The 18,290-nt window shown below is 39.8% G+C and overlaps 1 protein-coding gene across 2 annotated transcripts in view; it reads right to left on the bottom strand.

Annotated features, from left to right (window-relative positions):
• Positions 1–18,290, bottom strand: part of NPHP1 (nephrocystin 1) — a 60,035-nt gene that overhangs the window by 25,781 nt on the left and 15,964 nt on the right. Inside the window, exons 5-11 of one of the 2 annotated variants that reach the window (XM_061210939.1) lie at positions 16,141–16,288; positions 15,726–15,827; positions 12,077–12,177; positions 11,705–11,747; positions 10,620–10,707; positions 9,035–9,129; positions 6,961–7,089 (exon numbers count right to left, since the gene is read on the bottom strand). In XM_061210939.1, coding sequence (XP_061066922.1) covers positions 6,961–7,089; positions 9,035–9,129; positions 10,620–10,707; positions 11,705–11,747; positions 12,077–12,177; positions 15,726–15,827; positions 16,141–16,288 — 706 coding nt within the window. The remainder of the gene's footprint in view (positions 1–6,960; positions 7,090–9,034; positions 9,130–10,619; positions 10,708–11,704; positions 11,748–12,076; positions 12,178–15,725; positions 15,828–16,140; positions 16,289–18,290) is intronic. The other variant, XM_061210940.1, reaches the window with a different exon arrangement.

Below are 18,290 nucleotides of genomic sequence, written 5' to 3'. Positions count from 1 at the left end.
GAGGAGCCTGAACTTCCATTAGGGCCCAAAAGTAAGGAGGCACACCTATCCCCCAGGGGTGTGGGCAGAGGCCAAGTGGGGAATCTGGACTTCCATTCTCACCTGGCAGTAATGGTGTCAGAGGCCTGCTAAAATAGAAGTTAAACTTATTAAGATCCAGAGACTCCCCACACTCAAAATGTCCAGGATACAATAAAAGAAAAGAAAAAAATCATTCATTATACCAAGTACCAGGAAAATCTCAACTTGAATGAGATTGGTATCAAAAGATACCAATACTGAGATGACACAGATATTGGAATTATTTGACAAGCATTTTAAAGCAGCCATCTAAAAATGTTTCAATAAACAACTATGGAGATGCTTAAAAGAAATTTAAAACATAGAAAGAAATACAAAGTCTCAAGAAAGAAATAAGGAAGTCTCAACAAAAAAATGAAAGATAAAGGAGACCCTAATGGAAATTCTAGAACTGAAAAATACAATAACCAAGATTAAAAACAGACACACACACATACCTACACAAGTCACTGAATAGACTCAACCACAGAATAGAAGAGAAAAGAATCAGTGAACTTGAAGATAGGAAAACAGAAACTATGCAGTCTGAACAAGTGAGATAGAATAGATGGGAAAAAATGATCAGAGCCTCAGGAACCTGTGGGATTATAACAAAAGATCTAACTAACATTCATGTCATCAGAGTCCCAGAGGAGAGGGGAGTTTGGAGCTGGAAAAGTATTTGAGAAAATAATGGCTGAAAAATCCCCAAATTTGGCAAAAGACATAAACCTACAGTTTAAAAAGCTGAGAAAATCCTAAACAGGTTAAACCCAAGAAATCCATGACAAAGTACATAAACTTCTAAAAACGAAACACAATATCTTGAAAGCAGTGAGAGAAAAACACCACCTAGATTCACTCATAGGGAAAACCCAATTCTCATCAGACAGAGGCCAGAAGGAAATGGAACAATATTTTTTGAGTGCTTAAAGAAAAGAATTGCCAACCTAGAACTGTATAGCTAGTGAAAATATCCTTCAGGAATAAAGGGGAAACAGGCATTCTCAGATAAAGAAAAATTAAGAGAATTTGTAGCCTGCAGACCTACCCTTAAAGAATGGTTAAAGGAAGTTCTCTAAATAGAAAAAAACATGATAAAAGAAGAAATCTCTGAATATCGGGAAGGAAGGAAGAACAATGGAAAGAGTAAAACCAAGGGTAAATATGAGAGGTTTCTCTTAAGTTTTCTAAATTATGCTTGATGGTTGAAGGAAAATTATAACACTGTATGATGTGGTTCTCAGTGTATGTAGAGGAGATATTTAAGACAATTAGAAAGCAGGGAGGGTAAAGAGGTTTAAAGGGAGGTAAGGTTTCTACATGTCACTTCAACTGGAATGTTGACACAAGCCAACTATGGGAAGTTATGTAGGTATAAAGTCATACCAAAAGCTATACAAAGAGATCCACTCAACAACACGGCAGACAATTCAGAATGGAGTTCTAAAAAATGTTCAGGTAACACATAGGAAGACAGAAAAAAATAAAACAGAGGAATGAAAAAGAGGGAACAAAGAGAAAAAATAAAACAGCAGACTCAAGAGTTAAAGATGCCCCTCCAGGACCTGCCTGCTTTGGGATGCTTTTCAGAGCCCTGAGGGAGTTGCTTTTCAGATATTACCCAGAATTTACAGTTCTCATCACTGGGCAAGTTATTCGGAGAGGAGCTTACTCAGTCATTATTGGAAGTAGTGTCTCATTAACTAGTTTTAGTAATAATGCTTTTTATTTGTAACTTGGCTTAGGCTTATTAAAGAAGTATTCTTAAGTAAATAGCATGAGTGTGTAACTATTAAATATGTTCTCTAACTCCTCAATTTGGAAAATTTGGCATAAATTTGTTCCATAAACTAACTTCTATTATTTTTATATAAAATAACTTCTACTATTTTGATATATTATTCAAAATAAAATTCTAATCTTTGTTTTATGTTGTCATGTGTGAGAATAGCGAGAGGTACAGCAAAAAGTGTGGAACCAGATCTGGGAAAAAGAAGGCAATTCATCTTTTCTTGGTCACGGGCGACACCTACTGGCTCGTTTTTGGCAGTGATCTTGTGCAGAGCATGTAGAAGGAAGGAAAGACCCTTACAGTAACACAAGTTCATTTATTTACCCCCAGTTCAGATGAAAGAAAGGTGCCTTCCTCATGCTGCGAGTTAGAAGTACACTCAACAGAAGGAAAGATATCTATCAGTGTTCTCTATCTCACTGCATGTCACCACCATCCACCCCGATGTGGAAGTCAAAGACCTAGCGTCATGCTTGGCATCCCACTCTCCCTCACCTGCCACATCCAACCCACCACCAACCAAACTGTGTTGGGTTTTGCCTCCTAAATATCCCTCCGGCCACAGCGTTCATCTCCACTTCCCTAATCTAAGTTACCATCGTCATCTCTCATCTGGTCAACTTATGATGTTCCATGTATTGGTCTAAGTGCTTTACTTACATTAACTCATTTAGTCCTCACATCGACCCTAAGGGATGCACATGAGACAGAGAGCAAGGTCGAGTCATTTGGTCAGCGTCTCACACCCAGCTGGCGGAGCCAGGGTTAATTCCAGGCAAAATGGCTCCAGATTTCGTTTTCTTGAGGCGACACTTGCTGCCCTTTGACCACCACACTGTGACATAGCCCCCAAGTGGTCTACTCAGATCCCTCTGACCCCCGCCCCCCTTCAATCCATCTCCAGAGAGGAGCCAGAAATCATCCCCAAACGTTTGTCTAAGTCATGTCCCACCTCCAATGACTTTCCCCGCTTTTAGGGTAAAGACGAAACTCCCTACATCATGGCTTACAATGTCTTACGCTGTATCTCCTGCTTCATCCCATCCTACACTTCCTCTTGCTCCCCCCACTCAGCCCCCTGGCTCCCCTTCCCAAATCCTTTCCTGCCAAGGCCCTGGCCTGTGCTGCTCCTTTAGCCAGGTACACACTCTCCTTGTCCCCTTTTCTCTTCACCTCCTTACGGCCTGTTCACCCCTCAGATCTCAAGGCAAGCATCACCCCCTCAGGAGGTGGACTATGGAATTGAGAATTCTCTTCTGGTGCTACAAATTTCCCTCTAAGCAATGCTTTCACTAACATCCCACAAATACTATGCTGCATTTTCATTTTTTTGCTCAGTTCAAAATATTTCCTAATTTCCCTTGAAATTTTCTTTTAACCCATTGATTCTTGAGAAATCTGTTGTTTAATTTCCAAGTATTTAAGGATTTTTCCAGTTATCTTTCTGTTTCTGATTTCTAATTCAATCACATGTGATCAAAGACCATACACTGTATGATTTCAATTCTTCTAAATCTGCTCAGGACCATCTATTTTGCTGAATGTTCCATATGCACTAAAAAGAATGCGTACTTTCCTATTTGGGGGTGAACTGTTGTACAAATGTTAATTAGATCCAGTTTGTTCACGGTGTTATTCTGTTCTCTTATATTCTCACTAATTTTCTGTCTACTTGTTCTACAGTACTGTAGAGAGAAGTATTAAAGTCTCCAATTATGACTGTGGCTTTGCCCATTTCTCCTTTCAGTTCTATCCATTTTTACTGCATGTATTTTGAAGCTCTGATGTTAGGTGTATACACATTTAGGATTGTTACATCTTCTTGGTGAATTGTCCATTTTATCATGTAATGTACCACTTTATTCCCGGTAATTTTCCTTCTTCTGAAGTATACTTTGTCTGATATTAATATGTTTTGAATGGTGTATCTTTTTCCATCCTTCTACTTCTAACCTGCCTATATTATTATGTTTAAGGTGGTTTCTTAAGCAGAGCCTATGGTTGGCTCTCTCTCATTCTGGTTTTAATTTGCATTTCCTGGATGACTTATTATATGTTGTGTACCTATTTATAGGCCCATTGGTTTGTCATATTTTCTTTCTTTTTTTTTTTTTTAAACATTTGTACTATACTTTTTCTTTAAATTAATTAATTAATTAATTTTTGGCTGCACTGGGTCTTTGTTGCTGTGCGTGGGCTTTCTCTAGTTACGCCGAGCAGGAGCTACTCTTTATTGCGGTGTGCGGGCTTCTCATTGCGGTGGCTTCTCTTGTTGCAGAGCACGGGCTCTAGGCACGCGGGCTTCAGTAGTTGTGGCATGCAGGCTCAGTAGCTGTGGCTCACGGGCTCTAGAGCGCAGGCGCAGTAGTTGTGGCACACGGGCTTAGCTGCTCCGAGGCATGTGGGATCTTCCTGGACCAGGGATTGAACCCGTGTCCCCTGCATTGGCAGGCGGATTCTTAACCACTGCGCCACCAGGGAAGTCCCCATATTTTCTTTCTTTAAGTGCCTGTTCAAGTCTTTTGTCAATTAAAAAAACCTGAGTTATCTTTTTATTTCTTGGATATCCTTGAATTGTTCCTGACTGTAGGGGAAAAGTGTGCAATATTTCACATTAAGTATGATGATGCTAGTAGCTTTGCTTTAGTTTTCTCTTGTTGCCCTTTACCAGTTTGAAGTTCCCTTCTGTTCATAGTTTGGTGAGAACTTTTTTAAAATCATAAATGGGTGTTAAAATTTGTCAACTGCTTTTTCCGCATCTATTGAGATGATCAGGTGATTTTTCTTCTTTAGTTCTGTTAATATGGCAAATTACAATAATCTATTTTCAAATGTTAAATACTGGTTACACAGGTGTGTACATTTGAATTCCTGGAATAAACCCCAATTAGTCATGATATATTGTCCTTTTTTATACATGGCTAGATTCAATTTGCTAATATTTTGTTTAGGATTTTAGTTTATATATTCATGAGGAATACTGGTCTTGTAATTTTTCTTTTTTGCAATGTCTCATCATATTTTGGTATCATGTTTTTCCTGGCCTCATGAAATGAGATGGGAAGCATTTCCTCTTTATCTATCCTTTGGAAGTTTGTGTACTATTGGTATTATTTCTTCCTTAAATGTTTGGAGGAATCCACCAGTGAAACCATCTGGGTCTGGAGTTTTCTTTATTGGAAGATTTTTAATTACTGTTTCAATTTCTTTAACAGGGGTCATTCAAATTGTTCTATTTCTTCTTGTGTCAGTTTCATTAAGTTATGGTTTTCAAAGAATTTACCTGTTTATTGATGTTATCAAATTTACTGCCATAAAGTTGTTTACAATATCCCCTTCTTATCCCTTTAATGTGTGCAGGATCTGTACTGAGGTCTCCATTTTCATGTCAGATGGTGATCATGTAACCGAGCAGGACCCTACGAGGTCTTCCCAGAGAAGACCCCACCCCTGTCCTCTGCCTGCCTTTTGTCTGTAGAAAAACTTTAGTCAAAGAATAAATTTAATCAGAGAAGTGAAAAAATGCAGAAAGGAAAACAGTCAAGCAAGACAAAATAATAATACTTTAGCCATTAAACAAAGTCAAGGACCTTTAGTTCTTCCTCAAGGGCTGTAGATAATATTCTGAGTCGTGTCCTGTGAGCTGGTTTGCAGATACTGAAACCCCCTCCAGGTGGGAGAACTTAACTGTATGCTGCCCATGAGCACGCAGACCCCAGACTGGTAGAACCAGAAGGTTGATGATGCTGGCTCCCAATTACCTCACCACCAACCAATCAAAAGAATGTCCATGAGCCGATCATGCTCTGCTCCTTGAGCACTATGACACTCTTCACTACCCGCTCCAGGGTGGAACACACAGTTTTGAGGGCATTAGCCTACTGTGGCCCCCTTTGCCTGGCAAAGCAATAAAAGCTACTCTTTCTACTTCACCCAAAACTCTGTTTCCGTGTTTCTATTTGGCACCGGTGAACAGAGGCAGAGTTTCGGCAATAATCATTTGTTTTCTTTCTTTCTCTCTTTAAAAATTTCTTGGGGCTTCCCTGGTGGCGCAGTGGTTGAGAATCTGCCTGCCAATGCAGGGGACACGGGTTCGAGCCCTGGTCTGGGAAGATCCCACATGCTGTGGAGCAACTAGGCCCGTGAGCCACAACTACTGAGCCTGCGCGTCTGGAGCTTGTGCTCCGCAACAAAAGAGGCCCGCGCACCGCGATGAAGAGTGGCCCCCACTCGCCGCAACTGGAGAAAGCCCTCACACAGAAACGAAGACCCAACACAGCCAAAAATAAATAAATAAATTAATTAATTTAAAAAAAATTTCTTGATCAGTCTTACTAGGCATCTCTCAATTTTATTAATCTTTTCAAAGAATAAACTTTGTCTTTTCTGATTTTCTCTTGTTTTCTATTTCATTAATTTCTGCTCTTTATTATTTCCTCCATTCTACTTCCTTTGGGATTGACTCACTCTTCCTTTTCTAGGCTCTTGAGTTCGAGCTTAGATCACTGATTTAAAAATCTTTCTTCTTGTCTAGTGTATGCAATTAAAGTCATAAAGTTCCATCTATGCACTGTTTCATCTGTATCTCATAAATCAATTAATTAAGAGTTATTCAAATTTTTTGGTACTGGGTAAAAAATATTCTCTTAGGAATCAGGGAGGAACAGAATGGAAAAGGACACAAGGCAACTCTGTCAGGTGATGGTAACGCTCCATATGTTGACTGGGATGTTGGTTACACAGGTGTGTACACCTGTCAGAAATGCAATATTCTAAACTTCAAACCTGAACAGTATACAATACTAGAAGATAGGCATCAGTACCTTTTTGTAAGTGAAAAATCTAAGGCTCAGAGAAGTTAACTGTGATGTATAAATATCACACACTTAGCAACTGAAAGAGCCAGGAGTTAAGTCTGTGTCGTCAGAACACATGTAGTTTGCACTCTACCACACATTATTTTATATAGATACTTATATACACACGCACAGAGAGAGAGAGAGAGGTTGAGAGGGAGAAAGAGACAGACAGACCCTGTGCAGTACGCGGTTAATATGTGGCATTAATGTACGGTGGGAACCGGTTTAACTCCTCAGCAAGCTCACCTTATTGCCGTCAAACAGACAGAAGCGCACGTGTCTGCTCAGAACCTGGATGCTCACTCCTGGAAGAGGAATCATCTTACAGCTCCAGAGGGTCAGAATCAAGGAAACACGACTTGGTCTTGACCTAATCTGAGAGAAAAATTAGTTATGAGGAAGGTTTACTTTTATGACTTATAAGACAAATTCATTTTCAAAGCACCTTTTGTAAATGCTTAAGAAAATGCATATAGAATGAAAAAGAACAAAAGAATAAATTTTGCACACAACATACACACACAAGAAAAGTTTCAATAGTCTGTTTAATTTAACCCAAAACTTCAGTTAAAGTTTTCATAAATATTTATATTTAAAATATTTGCTTTTGGGGCTTCCCTGGTGGTCCACCGGTAAAGAATCCACCTTACAACGCAGGGGACGTGGGTTTGATCCCCGGTCAGGGAACTAAGATCCCACATGCCGCAGGGCAACTAAGCCCGCGCGCCACAACTACTGAGCTTGCATGCCTCAACAAGTGAGCCCGCGGGCCACAAACTACAGAGCCCACGCGCTTTGGACCCCGCATGCCACAACTAGAGAAGAGAAAACCCGCAAGCCACAACTAGAGAGAGGCCCGAGTGCCGCAACGAACCTCCCACGTGCCGCAACTAAGACCTGACACAGTCAAAAATAAATAAATAATAAATAAATCTTTTCTAAAATTTTGCATTTTTTTGTTAACTATACAAAAATTGTGATGAAAAGAACAATCAGTACAATCAGGGAAAAAGAACGACCTGACCATGGAATCAACTGTATTCCGGGTTCGTTCTTACAGCTCCTTCTTACACAAGGCAGGTCCGCGTAGAAGGTCACCACAGCATAGTGACCAGTGACACCTGGCGTTAATATTATCCAGCTAGCTCCTCCTTGTTTCAATTCCAAGCATTTATCTACATTGTTTCCTGGCTTCTTATGTAGATGTTTTGACAGAGAGAACGCACTGACCATTGGATGTAGTTATTCAGTTCTACTTCACAAGATAATTCAGAATGTCAATTAAAAAAACTGGCATTCTAGTTTTTTTTAATTTAAGAACATCTTCAATTCTTAACATTCTGCTTTATGGTCCTGGGCCTTTCCATTTAAATAACATATCACTGAGAAAAATCAGACAAGGTTTAACAGTTTGTCACCTTTTCAATTTAAGAAATGAGAGCTGACAATTGAGCTCTCTGGGTACAAGTTCACAAAATTAAATGCTATTTATTCAGTACTAGTATACTACACACACCAAATATAACATATTTGTAAACTTGCAATAGGAGATGTTTAATGCTAAAAAGATTCCAGGTACTGCTCTGGTTGAGAAGAAAAAGAGCACGAAAATTCTGCCCCACCCCTCCCCACAACACCTGACCACACTGGGTTCTCTTATTCTTCCCTGAGGCTCTGGGGGAGCAAGGGAGAAAAAGCAGAAGGTAAACAGGAAGGGGAGTGAGGGGCTCAAATGCAGTTTATATCTTCTAAGGAGAAGGGGAGAATTAAATGTCAAGAGCATTTCCTACTCCAAATAAGGGGGAGACCAGTAATCCTTCACTCCAAGCTCCCCACAAAATATCATCAGGAAGTACTGCCAAGTTCCTCATTCCTATTTAATTGAAATAATATTACTACTACCACTAATAATAATGATACCGGCTAACATTTACTAAGTTATCGTCATGTGTCAGGCACTGTTCTAAGCCCTTCACACATTCAATGCAATTCTCATAATAACCCTATGTTGGAAGTATTATTACTATTTTTACAGATGAAAAAATTGAGGCAAAGAATGATTAAGATTGATAACTAGTATTATTTCCTATGTAACAACGGGAGAAGAGAGCAATGGAGAAGAGAAACAAGATAAAGTCAAGGTAACAGACCCAAGTTTTGTCTCAGCTATGAAACTGTCACTAAGTGTTTCAAAATTACAATACAGAGACAATTTTTTTTGTTTTTTTATAATGCATTAATCAATTTACGTTACCTGTATATTTGCAACCATGACAAAATCTGGAAAATTTATAATTTTACTGACAGTAACTATACTTACAGAGCCCGTTTTAGCATCCCACATTAGATCTCTGAAGGCCAGCTGTGAAGTAGTGAGCGCTGGTTGTAAGAAGTAACTTGCTCGAAATTGATTCCCTGCAAAAATAATTGTTCCTTTATTTTCTTACAAAGAACGAATGAAATTCAAAACCCCAAATTCATGATGTTATGGTACAAACTTAGGAAACAGACGTCGAAAATGCCAAGCTGTTTACTAGAAACTTGCTTCCTAAGACAGACGTACCAACAGAGATAAGAACAACAGCAGGAAACGTAAGGATAGAAGCACATGAGAGCTGATCTTAAAGTGGCTTTAGGAAAGATCTTAAAGACTTTTAGGCCAGTAACATGCCCCATGATGAAGATGATCCATTCAAATATTTTTGTAAAACGCAGAAAATCTGTGAACACTTTTTAGATATTTTAGAAAAAGTATATAATCATTAATTTTACTTCTTAACACGAAAGCATTTTAATACTGTTCTTCCATACTTATGTCATGAAGAATACTTATTACAAAATCATTTACTCACCCAAGAACTCATTTTTGAGTTCCTACTCTGCCAGGTGCTATGCTGGGAGCTGGAAACATAAATGTGACTCAGAGAAGTATGGTCCCTGCCCTCATTAGCTTACACTTTAGTGGGGGAAACAGTTACAAAAAATAAGTAGACAAAAGACAAAAGAATGATAAGCTGACTTAGACTTATAAAGGGTGCTCAAGTGAATGGGAGTAGGAGGGCCTACATGGAAGGTGTCTCTGGGAATGTACCCTGAGACCCAAAGCATGAGAAGCGGGGAATTCCCTGGCGGTTCAGTGGTTAGGGCTCCACGAGGGCCCAGGTTTGATCCCTGGTCGGGGAACTAAGATCCCGCAAGCCGAGCAGCACAGCCCAAAATAATAATAATAATAAATAGATGAATAAATAAATAAAAAGAGATTTATAATAAAAAACAAAAATAAAACAAAGCATGAGAAGGAGCTGGGTGTTCAGGGAGGGCTGAGAAGAGCTTCCCAACAGAGAAGCCTCAAAGCAGCCCCTCCACAGATGACTCAGCAGCTCAGGGTATACAGCGGAGCCTCCCCACAACATTATTCCTCTTTAAAATGAGCTTATGAACAAATGTTGCCAAGTACAGGGCAATCCAAGAATGAATAAGGAAACGGAAACAGCAAATAGGGAAAACTCTTTGGAAAAGTCTCACTGTGAGGAAAAGCACAGAAAGGGAGGCTTCATCCAGAATGGGACAGGGTTGCGGGGAGCTGGTCCGTAAAGGTGGGAGGTTTTAGGTTTGCTAGGACTACTGATGAGGGAATCCGCCAGTGGGGCAGGGGAGAGCAGGCTGAAGATACAGGAAAGGGTTGATCAAAGAGTCGTGTTTTTGAAATAAAGGAAGGGGGCTTGGCCTCTGATAGGATCAGGGCTCCTTCCTCCTTCACAGGCAAGATGAAGGAAAAGATGAGTGTCCGAGAGATGTGAGATGTTACATCTTTTTCAATGACTTGCTTTGGCTGTGCCAGAAAAATTAGATGTAAATGTGACCACTTAACTAAAAGTCTGTGGTGGCTGATGGACACCCGTTACCTTCCTCCAGAAGCTGGAAGAGGGTGGAAGGCCTGAACCCGGCAGGAATAGCTCCCATCGTGGTCAATACGTCGACGGTGTTTATCTGCTGAAGAGAGTAAAACAAAAATTTGCTTGGTTTCATTCATGTTTCCTCACCTCTAGGATACTCTCTCTTTATCACTATAGCAACTACAACCCCCGAAAGAGAAATACAAACGTACAGACGTTAGCGGAAGAATATAGCAATTTAACCCCCAATTCCCGAGAAGACGCCATTGCTGAATCCTGGCCTTTCCTGAGGACCTAAGCCCCATGCAGTGTCCAGGGGGCTGAGCTCTGTGCTCCAGATCTGCTGCTTCCTGCACGGCCCCCCTCAAAATGGCCTGTCCTCCTCCACAAAGTACTGCCATGTCACAGATGAGTTGATATCGTAAACTGATATGCACTGAAGAATTAATGGCTTTTTTGTACACTATATGTACATACACACACACACACGCATACACACACACACCACACACACACACGCATGCACACACGTGCATGTCCATGTAAGTGATAAGCAGGGTAAAAAAGGCAGAAAGAATATATTTACTAAATGGGTAGTGACAATTACTTATGGAAGGAGTGGATTTTCATTTTGTTATGCAACTTTTTAAATGATAGGATTATTGATAGTTTCTTACTTTTTCTTTTTTTTTGGTTGCGCCCCGTGGCATGTCTTAGTTCCCCGACCAGGGATCAAACCCATGCCCCCTACATTGGAAGTGCGGAGTCTCAACCACGAGACCATCAGGGAAGTCCCAAGTTTCTTACTTTTTTGAGCTTTTTGGAATTTTTTAATATTAACAAAATTTAACAACTGTCTTTACCCAAATGATAGAAAATTCAAGCAGAATCAATGAGAGACATTTCCAAGCCCTCATAGGCATAGGCTTACTAAACCAGAAATATGTTTCAATGCACTGTGCATTCCATGCTCTGTATCCTGCTTAAGATCCAATGCTTTCATTTAAAGTTTCCATCCTGTTTTGAATCCGAACTCTTATCAGAGCTATTAGGTAACAAAACGAGACATCATTAATAAGACAGGAGATACCAACCTCTGAGATGGCTTTTCGGACAGCACTCCAATGAGAATCGGTTCTAGGGAGAAAGGGTAGCTAGGTGAGTGCACAGAAAGGTTATGCCTATTCACTCAATTAGGGAATTTCATTAATCAAAGAACAAAGTATATAATTGTAACTTCTGAAAACCTAAAAGAGTCTACCTGAAACTAAGCATAATATCACGTGCTAAAAATAATCACCAAGTTAAAGTTGTAATGATCTTAAGCAAACAGTAATATGAAAAGCCCTGCTCCCAAACTATAAGCTATTTCCATTTCAAGAAATTCTTGAATTACTTATAATAGTAAAAATAAACAAATAAAAAGTTTCCTAAACCTACTTTGATGTCCCCTCACGCCTTTTTACCTTTGTTTAACTTCTGTTCCTTCTGCCGTTTCATCCCCTATCTCTACATCTTCTTCACTGCCTTCTTCACTAGACTCCTCGCCTTCTTCTTTATTACAGGGCTGAAAAATTATTGAAATATGAAGTACTTTTTACCTAATGCAAAAATCAACCAATAAATGTACTTTCAGAAAGGCTCAAGTGTAGATAGGGATTTAGTATATGATGGGCATATAAAAAAATCAGTGGAAAAATTTCAATACATGGTTGATAATGTCACTATATGAAAAAATTACAATGACAGAGGTAGAGAACAAGTTTAATAAAAATAAATGCCAGATGGGACTTATTCAAATGAAAAAAAAAAAGAAGAAAAGACAAAAAAGCAAAAAGAACTATAGAAGTGTTAGAAGAAAATAATCTTTTTTTTTTTTTCTTTTTTTTGGCCACGCCACATGGCATGTGGATCTTAGTTCCCAAACCAGGGATCAAACCCGCACGCCCTGCAGTGGAAGTGCAGAGTCTTAACCACTGGACCTCTGGGGAAGTCCCAGAAGAAAATAATCTTGAGATTCGAAAACCCTTTCCAATCATGATATCAAAACCATGGAACATTGATTTAACTACATAAAAAATAAAACATGGCTGAAAGTCAACAAAGAAGATATCTGCCACAAGTTTCTAAGGGTTGATATCCTTATTATCAAGATATTATAAAAACTCTTATAAATCAATACAATTTTCAAAAATCCCTTAGAAAAATGAACTGAAAAGGCAATTTACAAAGAAGAAACAGAAATGGTCATAAAGCAAATGAAATCATGCTCAACCTCACTAGCAGTACAATAAATGCAAATAAAAAACAATAATGAGCCTTTTGGTTTTTTTGGTCTATCACACTGGCAAAAAGATTGATGACAACCATCACTGTCAAATGTGTAGACAAACAAGCACTCTCGGCTGCTGGAGATGGGAGTCCAAATAGGCATAACTTTCCTAAAAGGAAAAATGGCAAATTCAATCAAAATACAAAGGTGTAAACCCTTTGCACCAGCAATGAGCATTTAGGAATTTATTTAAGGGGAATAACCAGACAGTTTACAAGGTATATGTGCAGACTGATCACAACGCAGGGTCTTCTTTTCTAACAGAATCCCTGATTATAGCAATGAATCAGCTAAAAGACTATATTTTCCAAGCCCTCCTTGCAGCTAGGTGTTGTCAAGAAACTAAATTCTGGCCAAGGAGATATAACTGGAAGTTTTTTGTGTAACTTCCAAGAAACCTTTAAAAGACTGCAACTCATGCCTTTTGACTTCTTCTTCCCCTTTCCTCTTTCACTGCTTGGAATTGTTAATAATGAAAGATCTAGCAGCCAACCTAAGCTAAAGAGATAACAACCCTAGGAAGAGCTGCTCGCACCTACCCACAGGGTAAAATATTAGATAGGGCCTTACCATTCCTTGATTGCCCATCTCCACACTTCCTCCACACACAAGAGAAATATGCTTCTACCTTATTTAGGCCACTATTTTGGAGCTCTTCTGTAACTCGCAGCGGAAGCTAATCTTACCTTCTTTGCAATGTCATTTATAGTTATTATAGGTTGGAAACAACCTAAATGTCCATCTAAATGAGACTGGAATACTATGCTACCATTGAAACAGATGACCCAGAGCTGAGCTGGGTGATAGGGCAGGCACTCACCACCTGTGCCTACTGACACTTGAAATGTGACCAGTCTAAACTGAGATGTGCTATTTAAGTGTAAAATACACACTAGAATTTGAAGACTTAGCATTAAAAAAAAAGAAAGGATTTTAAAATATTGATTAGATGTTGAAATGAGATAATATGTTTGATATATTGGATAAAATAAATTATTAAAAATAATGTCACCGGGCTTCCCTGGTGGCACAGTGGTTAAGAATCCACCTGCTAATGCAGGGGACACGGGTTCGAGCCCTGGTCCGGGAAGAGCCCACATGCCACAGAGCAACTAAGCCCGTGCACCACAACTACTGAGCCTGCGCTCTAGAGCCTGTGAGCCACAACTACTGAGTCTGCGTGCCACAACTACTGAAGCCTGCACGCCTAGAGCCCATGTTGCGCAACACGAGAAGCCACCGCAACGAGAAGCCTGCGCACCGCAATGAAGAGTAGCTCCCGCTCGCCACAACTAGAGAAAGCCTGCACGCAGCAATGAAGACCCAACACAGCCAAAAATAAACAAATTAATTAAAAAAAAAAAGTAATAATGTCACCTGTTTCCGTTTACTTTTTAAAAATGTGTGTGGTATAATAAAAATACACATTTGGTCTTTACGCCCAGTTCTTGGCACAGAGTTCCTAAAACTCTTAGAATTTCCTGAGTGACAGGAGTGTCTTTTGTTATTCATAACAAGCCCCTTTCAAACATACTTGAGTTTATGCTCATGAGGTCATGGCTTGGGGAGGGGTGGGTGCTGGTGGCCAGAGGAACCAGTGATTAGAAGGTGGAAACTTTTAGTGCCCCCCACCCCCTCACCTTCAGGGAGGGAAAAGGAGCTAGAGATTGAATTTAATCACTGACGGCCAATGATTCAATCAATCGTGTCTATGTAATGCAACCTCCAAAAAACCCCTAAAAGACAGGGTTTAGGGAGCTTCTGGGTTGGCCCTCACTTGACGTGCTGGCAGGGTGGCTCCAGGAGCCCATGGAAGAACCAGGTCCCACTCCCTCCCTCTCCCAGTACCTTGCCCTGTGCACCTCTTCCATTTGGCTATTCCGGAACTGTATCCTTTATAATGAACTGGGAAGCAAAAGTGAGGTGTTTCCTGAGATCTGTGGGTCCCTCTAGCAAATTACTGAACCTGAGGAAAGGTGTGGGAACTTCCAAATTCAGAGCCGGTCACTCAGAAGCACAGCTAGCCCCTGGGACTTGTGACTGGCATCTGAAGTGGCGCAGTCTTGCGGGACTGAGCCCTTACCTTGTGGGGGGGTCTGTGCTAACACCAGGAGCTAGTGTCAGAATTGAACTGAATTGATGGATACCTGGTTGGTTTCAAAGAATCAGTGTGGAAAAACAACACGTATTTGGTGTCAGAAAAAAAACACACAGTTGGTGTGGTGTGAAGAAAAAACACACAGTTAGAAGTGGTGTGAAGAAAAAACAAGACAGCTCAGTGTAGTTACTAGAAAATTTTAAATCACATTTGCAGTTTGCATTATATTTCTATTGGACAGCACTGATCTATATATATTGGCACAGAAAATGACCATGCTATATTATGAAATGTGAAAGAAACAGGCCATAAACATGTATATATAGTATGTCCACATCTTAGTAAAGGATCATATATTTGTGGAAGTTAACACGAAGTTAACTGTGGTTTTGTTTCACAACAAATAATAAATGCCTATTAATTTTTATGATCAACATTAATCCATAGAATTAATCTTCATTGTGGGATAATATTCTAGGGCTCAGCTACATAAGAGCACTTCACAGGTCCCCAGAACTATTATACACAGTATTTTTCCCATGCTCTGTCCCTCTAAAATTGAGGCAAATTCTATATCTTAAGTCATTCACTAGTCAATTGATCAAAGACTACATCTTAGTGTTTTATTATAAATGAAAAAATGTCCTGAAGAAGAAAAAGGAAAGAATAAACAAAAAAGACTAACCTCCAAGTAGGTTCTGGGAATAAGACCTTTGTTTCCTTTGGCGTTCTTAGCCATCCACCAACCATCAGGGTTTTTTTCAATTATAAGGAGAATTTCCCCTTTCTTAAAGAAAATAAAAGTAAAAATTTTTAAATTAAAATTTACCCCTAAATTCAGAATTGTCAACATGAAAACTATTTTCAAAAACAGAAGCGCATCTACTCTTTTTACCATTTTACTACCAGGTAACTTTGATAACAGAATTTCGCCTGACTACCGCTTGTAAATCTTAATTATCACTTATTTTATTTAAACAGATTGAGTCTTTAAAAAGTTAATATCAGGACTATCTAATCCAGGAGTACAGGTAGAGTTTTCTTACTATGTTAGGTACGAAAATTTATCCTTTGGTTAGCTTCCCGTCTGTTTCTACTACCTTAAATGTAAGGTCTCCGACTTGCTGAGCCGTAAAATCTCCAACAGCAATGTATTCTCCACTTGTGGTCTCTTCATCTTCTTCTTCTTCTTCTTCGTCTTCTTCAGCAGAATTGTCATCGTCCTCTCCTTCAGTAAGCGCTCCAGTTCTGCAAAAAATAATTCTTTGACAAGGGTCGCCTGAAATAACGTATAAGAACAGATCCACATTGAGTACGAGTATAACTTCTACATATAGAACTGGCCTGTATTTGGAAGCGGCAAATAAAGGGAATAAAGGGTAAGTGCAACTAACAGCTTCTACCATCTAGCAAAGAATATGTGACCGAGGAACTGAGAGTGATGAGGAGTTAATATATCTGAGGAACGTATGTGACCTGGTGAAGCATGTGCTGGACTTGAGGCCAGGAGACTTGCACTGAAGTCTTGGAGTCATCCATTCAGCGGATGCTGCTTGAGCATTATTGCACAGTGATTAGAGCACCGGCTCTGAGCTTAAGTTCTGGTTCTATCTCCTTCTCATTGAGTGACCTTGGATAGGTTTCTTTTAATCTCCCCATTTCTCATTGGTAAAGTGGAGATAATAATAGAACCTGCCTCATAAGGTCATCATGAAGATGAGAGGAGTTACAAACTTGCAAAGTGTTTACAACAGTGTCTGTAGGCTTTCAATAAAAGTCGGCGAGGATGATGATGATGAGGATGATGATGATGATGATATATGTCAGGTTCCATGTCAGACACAGTAGATACAGAGATAAACGAGACACAATTCCCTGTCCTCAAGGAGGACAATGAAACAATCTATCAGACGGATAAGTGCTATATAGTTCAACAGATACTGCAGTAGAGGTAAACACAGGATACTAAGGAAGCGCACAAGAGGGACACCTAACCTCGACTGCATGGGTGGGGATGAGGAAAGGCTTAGAATTAGGTCTTGAGGGATGAGTTGGAATTAATCAGGTAAAAGGGGAGTAGAAAGGTAAGGAAGGGAGTGGAGAAAGGAGGCTTAAGATCAGGGAACCTCAAGTAGCTCACGAGTGGTAGGACGAGGCTTGGGAGAAATAAGCAAGCTATGAGATTGAAAAGAGGTGAGCAGAACGCAGCCCACGTGAGCTTTATCTCTAAAGGTACTCCCTAAAAATGAAGGAAGGGAAAGGCATGATCTGATCTGCACCTCAGGAAGATGATCAGGCTGCCACGTGGGCAAGAGATTGGAAGAAGGGCTAAAGGCAAAGATGGCTGTTAAAAGTGAGACATGAAACAGTTTAAGAATTAGGGATGAAGAGAAAGGTGTTTGGGAAAGATACTGAGGAGGGAAGAGAGGGGAGCTAAAATACTAGCTTGGATAAGTTGTTAAGTCTCCCTGAGCTTTATTTATTCATTCAACATTCAGCATTTACTGGGCACCTACTGTGTGACAGACACTATGTGCTAGGGGTGTAACAATGAACAAAACAGAGATCTTTGCTCTCCTAACGTTTACAGTAGAGAAGCTTATCTTTAAAATGGGATAACAGGGGCTTCCCTGGTGGCGCAGTGGTTAAGAATCTTCCTGCCAATGCAGGGGACATGGGTTCGAGCCCTGGTCCAGGAAGATCCCACATGCCGTGGAGCAACTAAGCCTGTGCGCCACAACTACTGAGCCTGTGCTCTAGAGCCTGTGAGCCACAACTACTGAAGCCCGTGCACCTAGAGCCCGTGCTCCACAACAAGAGAAGCCACCGCAATGAGAAATCCACGCACTGCAACGAAGAGTAACCCCCACTTGCCACAACTAGAGAAAGCCCGCACGCAGCAACAAAGACCCAACAAAGCCAAAAATAAATAAATGAAATAAATTTTAAAAAATAAAAAATAAAAAAAATAAAATGGGATAACAATACTTTGATGCAAATGGACATTGCTAATCATAAAACTAGCCAAAGAGACCCAAGTGGCTCTTCTTTATTATGCTAATACAGTAAATTACAATTACTGATTTTTCAATGTTAAATTAACCTTGCATTCTAGAATAAATCCCACTTAGTCACGATGTACTGTCATTTTTATATGCCCTGGATTCTATTTGCTAACATTTTATATTGAGTTTGTGCATTCATTCATGAAGGCCTTGTATTTTTCTTATAATATTCTTATCAGGTTTTG

The sequence above is a fragment of the Eubalaena glacialis genome, chromosome 14, assembly GCF_028564815.1.
Source record: "Eubalaena glacialis isolate mEubGla1 chromosome 14, mEubGla1.1.hap2.+ XY, whole genome shotgun sequence".
In the NCBI taxonomy this organism is placed as follows: domain Eukaryota; kingdom Metazoa; phylum Chordata; class Mammalia; order Artiodactyla; family Balaenidae; genus Eubalaena; species Eubalaena glacialis.
This window is presented reverse-complemented; position numbering and strand designations above follow the sequence as displayed.